Source organism: Styela clava, chromosome 7, assembly GCF_964204865.1.
Source record: "Styela clava chromosome 7, kaStyClav1.hap1.2, whole genome shotgun sequence".
Lineage (NCBI taxonomy): Eukaryota > Metazoa > Chordata > Ascidiacea > Stolidobranchia > Styelidae > Styela > Styela clava.
In genome coordinates, this window is record NC_135256.1 from 1,453,516 (window position 1) to 1,468,136 (window position 14,621).

At 38.9% G+C, this 14,621-nt stretch overlaps 1 protein-coding gene and 5 non-coding genes across 6 annotated transcripts; all 6 read right to left on the reverse strand.

The window, feature by feature from the left end:
* Positions 1–1,404: 1,404 nt before the first annotated feature.
* Trnad-guc (transfer RNA aspartic acid (anticodon GUC)) lies at positions 1,405–1,476 on the reverse strand. Its single transcript has one exon. It is a non-coding gene; the product is annotated as a tRNA-Asp (tRNA).
* A 3,681-nt stretch (positions 1,477–5,157) lies between these two features.
* LOC144425081 (uncharacterized) lies at positions 5,158–7,272 on the reverse strand. Its single transcript, XM_078114351.1, has one exon. The coding sequence runs from the start codon at positions 7,270–7,272 to the stop codon at positions 5,158–5,160; it is 2,115 nt and encodes a 704-aa protein (XP_077970477.1).
* Positions 7,273–11,644: 4,372 nt separating this feature from the next.
* On the reverse strand, positions 11,645–11,716 carry Trnad-guc (transfer RNA aspartic acid (anticodon GUC)). Its single transcript has one exon. It is a non-coding gene; the product is annotated as a tRNA-Asp (tRNA).
* Positions 11,717–11,993: 277 nt separating this feature from the next.
* On the reverse strand, positions 11,994–12,065 carry Trnad-guc (transfer RNA aspartic acid (anticodon GUC)). Its single transcript has one exon. It is a non-coding gene; the product is annotated as a tRNA-Asp (tRNA).
* Positions 12,066–12,689: 624 nt separating this feature from the next.
* Trnad-guc (transfer RNA aspartic acid (anticodon GUC)) lies at positions 12,690–12,761 on the reverse strand. Its single transcript has one exon. It is a non-coding gene; the product is annotated as a tRNA-Asp (tRNA).
* A 264-nt stretch (positions 12,762–13,025) lies between these two features.
* Positions 13,026–13,097, reverse strand: Trnad-guc (transfer RNA aspartic acid (anticodon GUC)). Its single transcript has one exon. It is a non-coding gene; the product is annotated as a tRNA-Asp (tRNA).
* Between the last annotated feature and the right edge of the window lie 1,524 nt (positions 13,098–14,621).

The following is a 14,621-nucleotide window of genomic DNA, read 5'->3' on the forward strand; positions in this document are numbered from 1 at the left end:
TCTAATTAATCGAAACTAATCAATTTTTACAATCATGCTAACATATTGTTTGCGAAAAAATGGCATAATTATGTGAGGCGGGGATACTCAACACTATACTAACGAGGAAGCCGTCGGAAAGCGTTTGATATTAAAATATTAAGAAAATTGAAAGTACGCCGTTCACATCCAAATCCTTGAACGAAAAGTACTAAACAAAGCAATACAAATATTATTACCAGAGACTGGCCTGAAATTGAATTGAACTAAATCGCTTCCAAATACATAATGAAAGCGAATTAATCGAAACGAATCAATTTTTACAATCATGCTACCATATCTTTTGCGAAAAAGTGGAATAATTATTTGAGATTATCTATCATCCATTTGAAAAAGAGTTCTCATTGTCGGGGAATCGAACCCCGGTTTCCCGCGTGACAGGCGGGGATACTCACCACTATACTAACGAGGAAGCCGTCGGAAAGCGTTTGATATAATAATATTAAGAAAATTGAAAGAACCCGGTCACATACAAATCCTCGAGCGAAAAGTACTAAACAAAGCAATACAAATATTATTACCAGAGACTGGCCTGAAATTGAATTGAACTAAATCGCTTCGAAATACATAATGAAAGCGAATTAATCGAAACGAATCAATTTTTAAAATCACGCTAACATATTGTTTGCGAAAAAGTGGCATATTTATATGAACGAGTTATCTATCATCCATTTTTTCTCCCCGTCGATGAATTGAACTCCGGTCTCCCGCGTGACAGGCGGGAATACTTAAGACTATACTAACGAGGAAGCCATCGGAAAGCGTTTGATATAAAAATATTAAGAAAATTGAAAGTACGCCGGTCACATCCAAACCCTCGAGCCAAAAGTACTAAACAAATTAATACAAATATTATTACCAGAGACTGGCCTGAAATTGAATTAAACTAAATCACTTCCAAATACATAACCATAGCTAATTAATCGAAACGATTCAATTTTTACAACCATTCTAAAATATTGTTTGCGAAAAAGTGGCAAAATTATATGAACGAGTTATCTTCATTAACTACTTTGGAAAATCAGTTCTCCCCCTCGGGGAATCGAACCCCGGTCTCCCGCGTGACAGGCGGGGATACTCACCACTATACTAACGAGGAAGCCGTCGGAAAGCGTTTGGTATAAAAATATTAGGAAAATTTCAAGTACGCCGGTCACATCCAAATCCTCGAGCGAAAAGTACTAAACAAAGCAATACAAATATTATTATGAGAGAGACTGGCCTGAAATTGAATTAAACTAAATCGCTTCCAAATACATAATGAAAGCTAATTAACCGAAACAAATCAATTTTTACAATCATGCTAACATATTGTTTGCGAAAAAGTGGAATAATTATTATCTATCATCCATTTGAAAAAGAGTTCTCCCCGTCGGGGAATCGAACCCCGGTCTCCCGCGTGACAGGCGGGGATACTCACCACTATACTAACGAGGAAGCCGTCGGAAAGCGTTTGATATAAAAATATTAAGAAAATTGAAAGTACGCCGGTCACATCCAAATCCTCGAGCGAAAAGTACTAAACAAAGCAATTCAAATATTATTACCAGAGACTGGCCTGAAATTGAATTGAACTTAATCGCTTCCAAATACATATTAAAAGCTAATTATTCGAAACGATATAATTTTTACAATCATGCTAACATATCTTTTGCGAAAAAGTGGCATAATTATGTGAGAGAGTATCTATCATCCATTTGAAAAAGAGCTCTCCCCGTCGGGAAATCGAACCCCGGTCTCCCGCGTGACAGGCGGGGATACTCACCACTATACTAACGAGGAAGCCGTCGGAAAGCGTTTGATATAAAAATATTAAGAAAATTGAAAGTACGCCGGTCACATCCAAATCCTCTTGCAAAAAGTACTAAACAAAGCGATACAAATATTATTATCAGAGACTGACCTGAAATTGAATCAAACTAAATCGCTTCCAAATACATAATGGGGATAGGCGGGGATACTCACCACTATACTAACGAGGAAGCCGTCGGAAAGCGTTTGATATAAAAATATTAAGAAAATTGAAAGTACGCCGGTCACATCCAAATCCTCGAGCGAAAAGTAATGAACAAAGAAATACAAATATTATTATCAGAGACTGGCCTGAAATTGAATTGAACTAAATAGCTTCCAAATACATAATGAAAGCGAATAAATCGAAACGAATCAATTTTTAAAATCACGCTAACATATTGTTTGCGAAAAAGTGGCTTATTATATGAACGAGTTATCTATCATTCATTTTTTCTCCCCGTCGATGAATTGAACCCCGGTCTCCCGCGTGACAGGCGGGGATACTCAAGACTATACTAACGAGGAAGCCATCGGAAAGCGTTTGATATAAAAACAGTAAGAAATTTGAAAGTACGCCGGTCACATCCAAACCCCCGAGCCAAAAGTACTAAACAAAGCAATACAAATATTATTATCAGAGACTGGCCTGAAATTGAATTAAACTAAATCGCTTCCAAATACATAACCATAGCTATTTAATCGAAACGATTCAATTTTTACAACCATGCTAAAATATTGTTTGCAAAAAAGTGGCAAAATTATATGAACGAGTTATCTTCATTAACTGCTTTTGGAAAACAGTTCTCCCCGTCGGGGAATCGAACCCCGGTCTCCCGCGTGACAGGCGGGGATACTCACGACTATACAAACGAGGAAGCCGTCGGAAAGCGTTTGATATAAAAATATTAAGAAAATTGAAAGTACGCCGGACACATCTAAATCCTCGAACGAAAAGTACTAAACAAAGCAATACAAATATTATTACCAGAGACTGGCCTGAAATTGAATCAAACTAAATCGCTTCCAAATACATAATGAAAGCTAATTAATCGAAACTAATCAATTTTTACAATCATGCTAACATATTGTTTGGTAAAAAATGGCATAATTATGTGAGGCGGGGATACTCACCACTATACTAACGAGGAAGCCGTCGGAAAGCGTTTGATATAAAAATATTAAGAAAATTGAAAGTACGCCGTTCACATCCAAATCCTTGAACGAAAAGTACTAAACAAAGCAATACAAATATTATTACCAGAGACTGGCCTGAAATTGAATTGAATTTGATCGCTTCAAAATACATATTAAAAGCTAATTATTCGAAACGATATAATTTTTACAATCATGCTAACATATCTTTTGCGAAAAAGTGGCATAATTATGTGAGAGAGTATCTATCATCCATTTGAAAAAGAGCTCTCCCCGTCGGGAAATCGAACCCCGGTCTCCCGCGTGACAGGCGGGGATACTCACCACTATACTAACGAGGAAGCCGTCGGAAAGCGTTTGATATAAAAATATTAAAAAAATTTAAAGTACGCCGGTCACATCCAAATCCTCGAGCGAAAAGTACTAAACAAAGCAATTCAAATATTATTACCAGAGACTGGCCTGAAATTGAATTGAACTTAATCGCTTCCAAATACATATTAAAAGCTAATTAATCGAAACAAATCAATTTTTACAATCATGCTAACATATTGTTTGCGAAAAAGTGGCAAAATTATATGAAAGAGTTATCTATTAACTGCTTTGGGAAAACAGTTCTCCCCATCGGGGAATCGAACCCCGGTCTCCCGCGTGACAGGCGGGGATACACGCCACAATACTAACGAGGAAGCCGTCGGAAAGACTTTGACATAAAAATATTAACAAAATAGAAAGAACGCCGATCACATCCAAATTCTCGAGCGAAAAGTACTAAACAAAGCAATACAAATATTATTACCAGTGTCAGATTTAGGCACACAGATGTTCCATGTCATACGCGTTTATTGTAAAACGGTTGACTGTAAATAAAATGAAATAATCAATAAACAATCACAAGCTGAGGGCGGAAAGAAAATGCATAACCAGAAGTTAATAGAAAATAAACTTACATATGATAACGCTCCAAAGGCCTAAATCGACAAGAAACTGACAGGAAACGTGAACGATAACGTTATTGGCATAAAAATAGCAACTAAATTTAGAAAGCAGTTAATAAGAATGAAATATAAAATACATGAACAATTAAAGCAATAAATGACGACGATGGTCATATGGGGCCCCGGTTACGATACCTTCACCACAGGTCTACCTAACGAGACCAAAACCCACCCACACGCTAAGTCAATAAAGCGGATAATGCGAAACCACACCACTAACATCATAACAAGATTAAACAAGAACGTCCTACGACGCGTAAAGTCGAGATGCAAGAGCCACGCGTGACACGTCAGATGCAGTAAAGCCCGCGAAAATCGCGTCAAAACAGAACAGCAATTATCGATAAAAATTAGCAGGTCGGAACACAAAGAAAAACAGCGTTCAAAATATTATCAACTGAAAAGAAACTTCTATCGCCGACACAGCCGCCCCCAATAACCCTCCAAGGGGTTATTCATTTTCCAGGAGGCATAGTTTCGTCACCAGTCTGGTTATTTCCACACCTGCTGTTTTGACGGTAGTTACACACACACGGTTAAAAGTAACTCTTCCTAGTAACCAACGTCTTCTTGGCACGTCGTCATCTACAGCAATTACGATATCACCATCAATAAATTCCTCTTTTTTCCACTTTGTTCGAGTCATCAGCATTGGTACATACGTTCGTCGCCAGCGCTCCCAAAAGCGATTCGAAATTGCTTCGGTTTGTCTCCATCTTCTCTGATGCGCTGTTGATCCAAAGGTGTATTTAGGCGTGAGGGGAGCTGGATCACGTACGTTGTCGCTAATAGAAAAGGACGACTGTTTATAATATCGGGCGCGGCTAATAAAGCACTTTGCAGCTCTAATTTGGAAACGGACATAAATTTCATCGGAGAAACAATTGATTTGGCCATCGACAAACTATAATTCACACACTGACATTTCTTGGCACGCAAGTGAGCCACTGCGACGTAAGCTTGTTCAGACGCATCGCAAATCTCATAAATAGCGGTTTTCGAGGCGCCTAAATATTGTCTAGGCACATGGAAATTAGTCAATTGTTTTAATGAATCGGTCCACTCTTCCCGAGCATTCTTCCTGAGGTTATCTAAGTTTTTGTCCCATTTCAAATCATCTTTGTAAACAATGTAGAAATCGCCGTCATTAGTGTTCCAATGAAGTCCCAGCGCCTTATAACTGGGCACAATCAAAATTTGATTCAACGTCAGGATTACGACAATCCCCTGTGTTAAATTTCGACAATAATGTTTTGAAATTTGAAAGCCATTTTTTCAATCGAAAACTCCTGCTTGCTAATATATTAGAATTTTCTTGAGCGTCGGAAAAAGCGGAGTCACCATTACATTCTGATGAAAGCAAATCGTCTATGTAGCAATCCCTAAAAACCGTTTCTACTGCTTCCATTGAAAATTGCCCGGTGTTATCTAGCGCGGTTTTTGCAACGTATAGCGAGTCGACCACACCAAATATTCTCACTAGAAATTGATACACATCAGGCGGGGTTGTGGATCTCAGATTTCCTTGCAAGAAAAATCTGACTGAATCCGTGTCCGACTGTGGTAGACGCACCATGTGATACATGCCTTCAATATCAGCATTTAATGCAATCAATCTTGTTCTGAAGCGCAATAAAACTCCAATCAGATTCTTAATGAGATCAGGTCCCGAATATATCTGATTATTCAAACCGATTCCACAATATGTATCCGCGGCGTCAAAAACTATTCGTATCTTGCCAGGTTTATTTGGATTCTCAACTCCATGATGAGGAAGATACCAAGTTCGAGGACCCAAAGTATCACGTTCTTTAACAGTCAGCTCTCGCACCCAATCACGTTTGATGTTTTTGCTCATAGAGGTGCAGTACACATCTCTCAGACCGTCATTTTCCAACAGTCGTTTTTTCGGATTCCTACATCTCGTACGGGCAATAAGACTGTTCTCCGACATAATGGAAGTATCGCGACGCCACAGAAAGCCGACTTTATAATGCCCATCAACAATAGACGTTTTAGCTCTATTCACATTCGCAGCCACGCGATCTTCCACAGATTCGGCGCGCTTCGTGTTGTAGCTCATTACCATCGCTTCCGTACTCGAAAATTGCTTAACTTGGTGTTGCAAGATATTGTAATCATCGTGTAATAAATGACAATTAGCATGAATTAAATCGTCTTCACAAGCGCGTTTGTTTGCGCCTAGCAAAGTCCATCCGAGTGGTGTTCTTATTGCAATCAGTTCATTGTCTCCCCCTACACGTCTTTCAAGTTGAAAGTGGGCAATTGGATGGTCCGCACCTATGAGCAACATAACTTCGTTTTCTCTAATGTCAGAAAGTGATAATCCACGTAAATGATGGAAGGTTTCAAAATCTTTATGACTTCTTTCAGGGTGGGGAATTCTGGTGCCACATACGAAAACTGACTTTAGATGCAGTTCTTCGCCGTCGGGATTTAATTTGTCACGCACAAAAAGTTCGACCGCTTCCGAGTCATGCAAGACCCCAGTTCCTCCGAGCGTGGTTAACATGAGCCTTTTACGACGTCCACGCAAATCCAATTTGGTTTTAAGTTTGGGATGAATGAGAGAGACCTGACTTGCCGAATCAAGCAAAGCAACTGTATACTCGGAGCGTCCATTAGCTCCTCTAACCAGAACAGGCAGCAACTGAAATTGAACTCTAGTTGTTACAGACACCGCATTGTTTATACCCTGTCGGTTTATTGGTCTTGGGACGCTTTCAAACATGCGAATTCCATGAATACATTTGTGATGTTTCCCATTGCATATACTACACTCGACATCACATCTACACATAAATGCACGATGGCCCGGTTCAAGACATTTAAAGCAAAGTCTGTAATCTACAACAAAGTTACGTTTTACATAATCGGTCGCACCGAAAAACGTCTCACAACTTCTCAAAGAATGGCGAGCATTGCAGAATTGACAACGTGATGCGTCACTATATGACGTATAATCGGATTCCAAGTTTGATAACGTTGAAAATGGAGTCGGAAATCGGCGACGAGCGCTTCTGGGTATCTCGTGGTCAGTTAAATCAGTTCTATTGATCACATTGCAAGTAACATCTGGAGAAAAAGGATTGGCGATTTCTTCAGTTCTTTCCCACAACCATTGCTCAAAGTCAATTAATGTCGGATTAGAGTTTTTGTGAATAAAACCTACAACAAATTTATTCCAACTCGAGTTCAGTTCTTGAGGAATCCGGCTTGAAACCCTTCTTACATTCTCGACGCTACTGATGTCAGCCAAATAACACATCTTTTTGAGATTCACCACGCAGTCACGCACGTCTGAGTGAAAATTTAGCAATCTATCGGCCGAAAGAGGCGACATACGTTTTCATTTACAACTCGGTCAAGCACCGCCCGTGCGATCAGTACCGGCTGTCCGTAGCGGCGTTTTAATTCCTTTAAAACCAGTATGTAATGACTACCGGCGGTACCTAATCCCTCAACACGACGCTTCGCCGAACCCGACAAATACGCGGACAATCTCACCATGCGTTGACCATCATAGTCTAACCGTGAATGAACATTTTCATAAAACAATTCAATGAAATTAGGCCAGTTTATAGCACTCCCATCAAACGGACTTATTTGTACCGGCGGCAAATGATGCTCAGCCCACATTTTAGAATTTAAACTCAAAGATAAACACGTTTGCTCAGCTAGAGAAATGTTATCATTTACCGTTCTGGATCCTGCTTGATTTGGTTGGAGATTATCGATCCAGGAGTCTACCGATTGGTCTGGCAACGGCATTTGGTTTGCTGGTGAAGGATTTTGGTAATGTCTTGGAGTGTAAGAAATCGTATATTCACGACGTTTATCTGACGCGGTAAAAGTCTCTGGTTCGAAGCGGGCACTTTTTCTTCGAGTTGATTGTAACACGTCGTGTTCGTCAAAGTTATTGAACCTGTGGCTCATAAAGGGACTCTTTAAAAGAGTTGGTGTCTCTCGGCGATCGTCGTGTTCTCGTGCTCTAGATTCTCGAAGTTGGTCAGTCGCCGCCCCCATTTCACCACCGGACTGCTTGGCGCACGCTGGCTGGAGATTTATTGTATTATCGCTGTCCTCTTCCATCCTTTCACTTGAAATCTGAGAGTTCCCTTCGTCAGGAGCCACGCACGATATTTCAGGTTCACGGTCGATTTAACTATCAATTTCATCGTTCATACCTTCAACTTCAGATATCACTTTCTGAACGCATTCTTCGAAAGCAGCTTTCGACTCTGCGTTGCGAATTTGAGGTAATGTGTTCGATACAATTTGATTATAGGCGGCCAGTTTAAAATGTAACTCTGTTTTTAGGCATGCCAGCTGCGATCTTCGAGCCTTCTCGTTTATCAAATTTCGACTTTTGGTCAACAATGATTCAAACTCAGTCTCTGTGTTGATACGCTTTTGTCTAAGCGTGGTTAAGGATGGCAAGCCCTCAAACGTTTCGTCAGCTGCAGAGTCGCCTTCTTCCGTAAATGTCGACAATGAAGCCACTGTTGCTTCAGATTCTTTAGTATTTGACTTCTTCAACAAATGCGTCATATTCAACTTTGTCAGATTTAGGCACACAGATGTTCCATGTCATACGCGTTTATTGTAAAACGGTTGACTGTAAATAAAATGAAATAATCAATAAACAATCACAAGCTGAGGGCGGAAAGAAAATGCATAACCAGAAGTTAATAGAAAATAAACTTACATATGATAACGCTCCAAAGGCCTAAATCGACAAGAAACTGACAGGAAACGTGAACGATAACGTTATTGGCATAAAAATAGCAACTAAATTTAGAAAGCAGTTAATAAGAATGAAATATAAAATACATGAACTAAAAAGCAATAAATGACGACGATGGTCATATGGGGCCCCGGTTACGATACCTTCACCACAGGTCTACCTAACGAGACCAAAACCCACACACACGCTAAGTCAATGAAGCGGATAATGCGAAACCACACCACTAACATCATAACAAGATTAAACAAGAACGTCCTACGACGCGTAAAGTCGAGATGCAAGAGCCACGCGTGACACGTCAGATGCAGTAAAGCCCGCGAAACTCGCGTCAAAACAGAAAAGCAATTATCGATAAAAATTAGCAGGTCGGAACACAAAGGGAACAGCGTTCAAAATATTATCAACTGAAAAGAAACTTCTATCGCCGACAAACAGAGACTGGCCTGAAATTGAATTGAACTGAATCGCTTCCAAATACATAATAAAAGCTAATTATTCGAAACGTTTCAATTTTTACAATCATGCTAACATATGCCACGACTATACTAACGAGGAAGCCATCGGGAAGCGTTTGATATAAAAATATTAAGAAAATTGAAAGAACGCCGGTCACATCCAAATCCTCGAGCGAAAAGTACTAAACAAAGCAATTCAAATATTATTACCAGAGACTGGCCTGAAATTGAATTGAACTTAATCGCTTCCAAATACATAATAAAAGCTAATTATTCGAAACGTTTCAATTTTTACAATCATGCTAACATATGCCACGACTATACTAACGAGGAAGCCATCGGGAAGCGTTTGATATAAAAATATTAAGAAAATTGAAAGAACGCCGGTCACATCCAAATCCTCGAGCGAAAAGTACTAAACAAAGCAATTCAAATATTATTACCAGAGACTGGCCTGAAATTGAATTGAACTTAATCGCTTCCAAATACATAATAAAAGCTAATTATTCGAAACGATTCAATTTTTACAATCATGCTAACATATCTTTTGCGAAAAAGTGGAATAATTATGTGAGAAGATTATCTATCATCCATTTGAAAAAGAGTTCTCCCCGTCGGTGAATCGAACCCCGGTCTCCCGCGTGACAGGCGGGGATACTCACCACTATACTAAATAGGAAGCCGTCGGAAAGCGTTTGATATAGAAATATTAAGAAAATTGAAAGTACGCCGGTCACATCCAAATCCTCGAGCGAAAAGTACTAAACAAAGCAATACAAATATTATTATCAGAGACTGGCCTGGAATTGAATCTAACTAAATCGCTCCCAAATACATAATGAAAGCTAATTAATCGAAACAAATCAATTTTTACAATCATGCTAACATATTGTTTGCGAAAAAGTGGCATAATTATGTGAGAGAGTATCTACCCGTCGGGGAATCGAACCCCGGTCTCCCGCGTGACAGGCGGGGATACTCACCACTATACTAAATAGGAAGCCGTCGGAAAGCGTTTGATATAAAAATATTAAGAAAATTGAAAGTACGCCGGTCACATCCAAATCCTCGAGCGAAAAGTACTAAACAAGGCAATACAAATATTATTAACAGAGACTGGCCTGAAATTGAATCAAACTAAATCGCTTCCAAATACATAATGGGGAAAGGCGGGGATACTCACCACTATACTAACGAGGAAGCCGTCGGAAAGCGTTTGATATAAAAATATTAAGAAAATTGAAAGTACGCCGGTCACATCCAAATCCTCGAGCGAAAAGTACTAAACAAAGCAATACAAATATTATTATCAGAGACTGGCCTGAAATTGAATTGAACTAAATAGCTTCCAAATACATAATGAAAGCGAATTAATCGAAACGAATCAATTTTTAAAATCACGCTAACATATTGTTTGCGAAAAAGTGGCATATTTATATGAACGAGTTATCCATCATCCATTTTTTCTCCCCGTCGATGAATTGAACCCCGGTCTCCCGCGTGACAGGCGGGGATACTCAAGACTATACTAACGAGGAAGCCGTCGGAAAGCGTTTGATATAAAAATATTAGGAAAATTGAAAGAACGCCGGTCACATCCAAAAACTCCTGCGAAAAGTACTAAACAAAGCAATACAAATATTATTATCAGAGACTGGCCTGAAATGGAATTAAACTAAATCGCTTCCAAATACATAACCATAGCTAATTAATCGAAACGATTCAATTTTTACAACCATGCTAAAATATTGTTTGCAAAAAAGTGGCAAAATTATATGAACGAGTTATCTTCATTAACTGCTTTTGGAAAACAGTTCTCCCCGTCGGGGAATCGAACCCCGATCTCCCGCGTGACAGGCGGGGATACTCACCACTATACAAACGAGGAAGCCGTGGGAAAGCGTTTGATATAAAAATATTAAGAAAATTGAAAGAACGCCGGTCACATCCAAAAACTCCTGCGAAAAGTACTAAACAAAGCAATTCAAATATTATTACCAGAGACTGGCCTGAAATTGAATCAAACTAAATCGCTTCCAAATACATAATGAAAGCTAATTAATCGAAACTAATCAATTTTTACAATCATGCTAACATATTGTTTGCGAAAAAATGGTATAATTATGTGAGGCGGGGATACTCACCACTATACTAACGAGGAAGCCGTCGGAAAGCGTTTGATATAAAAATATTAAGAAAATTGAAAGTACGCCGTTCACATCCAAATCCTTGAACGAAAAGTACTAAACAAAGCAATACAAATATTATTACCAGAGACTGGCCTGAAATTGAATTGAACTAAATAGCTTCCAAATACATAATGAAAGCGAATTAATCGAAACGAATCAATTTTTAAAATCACGCTAACATATTGTTTGCGAAAAAGTGGCATAAATATGTGAGAGAGTATCTATCTATCATCCAATTGAAAGAGAGTTCTCCCCGTCGGGGAATCGAACCCCGGTCTCCCGCGTGACAGGCGGGGATACTCACCACTATACTAACGAGGAAGCCGTCGGAAAGCGTTTGATATAAAAATATTAAGAAAATTGGAAGAACGCCGGTCACATACAATTCCTCGAGCGAAAAGTACTAAACAAAGCAATACAAATATTATTACCAGAGACTGGCCTGAAATTGAATTGAACTAAATCACTTCCAAATACATAATGAAAGCGAATTAATCGAAACGAATCAATTTTTAAAATCACGCTAACATATTGTTTGCGAAAAAGTGGCATAAATATGTGAGAGAGTATCTATCTATCATCCAATTGAAAAAGAGTTCTCCCCGTCGGGGAATCGAACCCCGGTCTCCCGCGTGACAGGCGGGGATACTCACCACTATACTAACGAGGAAGCCGTCGGAAAGCGTTTGATATAAAAATATTAAGAAAATTGAAAGTACGCCGGTCACATCCAAACCCTCGAGCCAAAAGTACTAAACAAATTAATACAAATATTATTACCAGAGACTGGCCTGAAATTGAATTAAACTAAATCACTTCCAAATACATAACCATAGCTAATTAATCGAAACGATTCAATTTTTACAACCATGCTAAAATATTGTTTGCGAAAAAGTGGCAAAATTATATGAACGAGTTATCTTCATTAACTACTTTGGAAAATCAGTTCTCCCCCTCGGGGAATCGAACCCCGGTCTCCCGCGTGACAGGTGGGGATACTCACCACTATACTAACGAGGAAGCCGTCGGAAAGCGTTTGGTATAAAAATATTAGGAAAATTTCAAGTACGCCGGTCACATCCAAATCCTCGAGCGAAAAGTACTAAACAAAGCAATACAAATATTATTATCAGAGACTGGCCTGAAATTGAATTAAACTAAATCGCTTCCAAATACATAATGAAAGCTAATTAATCGAAACAAATCAATTTTTACAATCATGCTAACATATTGTTTGCGAAAAAGTGGCATGATTATGTGAGAGAGTTATCTATCATCCATTTGAAAAAGAGTTCTCCCCGTCGGGGAATCGAACCCCGGTCTCCCGCGTGACAGGCGGGGATACTCACCACTATACTAACGAGGAAGCCGTCGGAAAGCGTTTGATATAAAAATATTAAGAAAATTGAAAGAACGCCGGTCACATCCAAATCCTCGAGCGAAAAGTACTAAACAAAACAATTCAAATATTATTACCAGAGACTGGCCTGAAATTGAATTGAACTTAATCGCTTCCAAATACATAATAAAAGCTAATTATTCGAAACGATTTAATTTTTACAATCATGCTACCATATCTTTTGCGAAAAAGTGGAATAATTATTATCTATCATCCATTTGAAAAAGAGTTCTCCCCGTCGGGGAATCGAACCCCGGTCTCCCGCGTGACAGGCGGGGATACTCACCACTATACTAACGAGGAATCCGTCGGGAAGCGTTTGATATAAAAATATTAAGAAAATTTAAAGTACGCCGGTCACATCCAAATCCTCGAGCGAAAAGTACTAAACAAAGCAATTCAAATATTATTACCAGAGACTGGCCTGAAATTGAATTGAACTTAATCGCTTCCAAATACATATTAAAAGCTAATTAATCGAAACAAATCAATTTTTACAATCATGCTAACATATTGTTTGCGAAAAAGTGGCATAATTATGTGATAATTATCATCCATTTGAAAAAGAGTTCTCCCCGTCGGGGAATCGAACCCCGGTCTCCCGCGTGACAGGCGGGGATACTCACAACTATACTAACGAGGAAGCCGTCGGAAAGCGTTTGAAATAAAAATATTAAGAAAATTGAAAGAACGCCGGTCACATCCAAATCCTCGAGCGAAAAGTACTAAACAAAGCAATTCAAATATTATTACCAGAGACTGGCCTGAAATTGAATTAAACTTAATCGCTTCCAAATACATAATAAAAGCTAACTATTCGAAACGATTTAATTTTTACAATCATGCTACCATATCTTTTGCGAAAAAGTGGAATAATTATTATCTATCATCCATTTGAAAAGGAGTTCTCCCCGTCGGGGAATCGAACCCCGGTTTCCCGCGTGACAGGCGGGGATACTCACGACTATACTAACGAGGAAGTCGTCGGGAAGCGTTTGATATAAAAAATATTAACAAAATTGAAAGTACGCCGATCACATCCAAATCCTCGAGCGAAAAGTACTAAACAAAGCAATTCAAATATTATTACCAGAGACTGGCCTGAAATTGAATTGAACTTAATCGCTTCCAAATACATATTAAAAGCTAATTATTCGAAACGATTTAATTTTTACAATCATGCTAACATATCTTTTGCGAAAAAGTGGCATAATTATGTGAGAGAGTATCTATCATCCATTTAAAAAAGAGTTCTCCCCGTCGGGGAATCGAACCGCGGTCTCCCGCGTGACAGGCGGGGATACTCACCACTATACTAACGAGGAAGCCGTCGGAAAGCGTTTGATATAAAAATATTAAGAAAATTGAAAGTACGCCGGTCACATCCAAACCCTCGAGCCAAAAGTACTAAACAAATTAATACAAATATTATTACCAGAGACTGGCCTGAAATTGAATTAAACTAAATCACTTCCAAATACATAACCATAGCTAATTAATCGAAACGATTCAATTTTTACATCCATGCTAAAATATTGTTTGCGAAAAAGTGGCAAAATTATATGAACGAGTTATCTTCATTAACTACTTTGGAAAATCAGTTCTCCCCCTCGGGGAATCGAACCCCGGTCTCCCGCGTGACAGGTGGGGATACTCACCACTATACTAACGAGGAAGCCGTCGGAAAGCGTTTGGTATAAAAATATTAGGAAAATTTCAAGTACGCCGGTCACATCCAAATCCTCGAGCGAAAAGTACTAAACAAAGCAATACAAATATTATTATCAGAGACTGGCCTGAAATTGAATTAAACTAAATCGCTTCCAA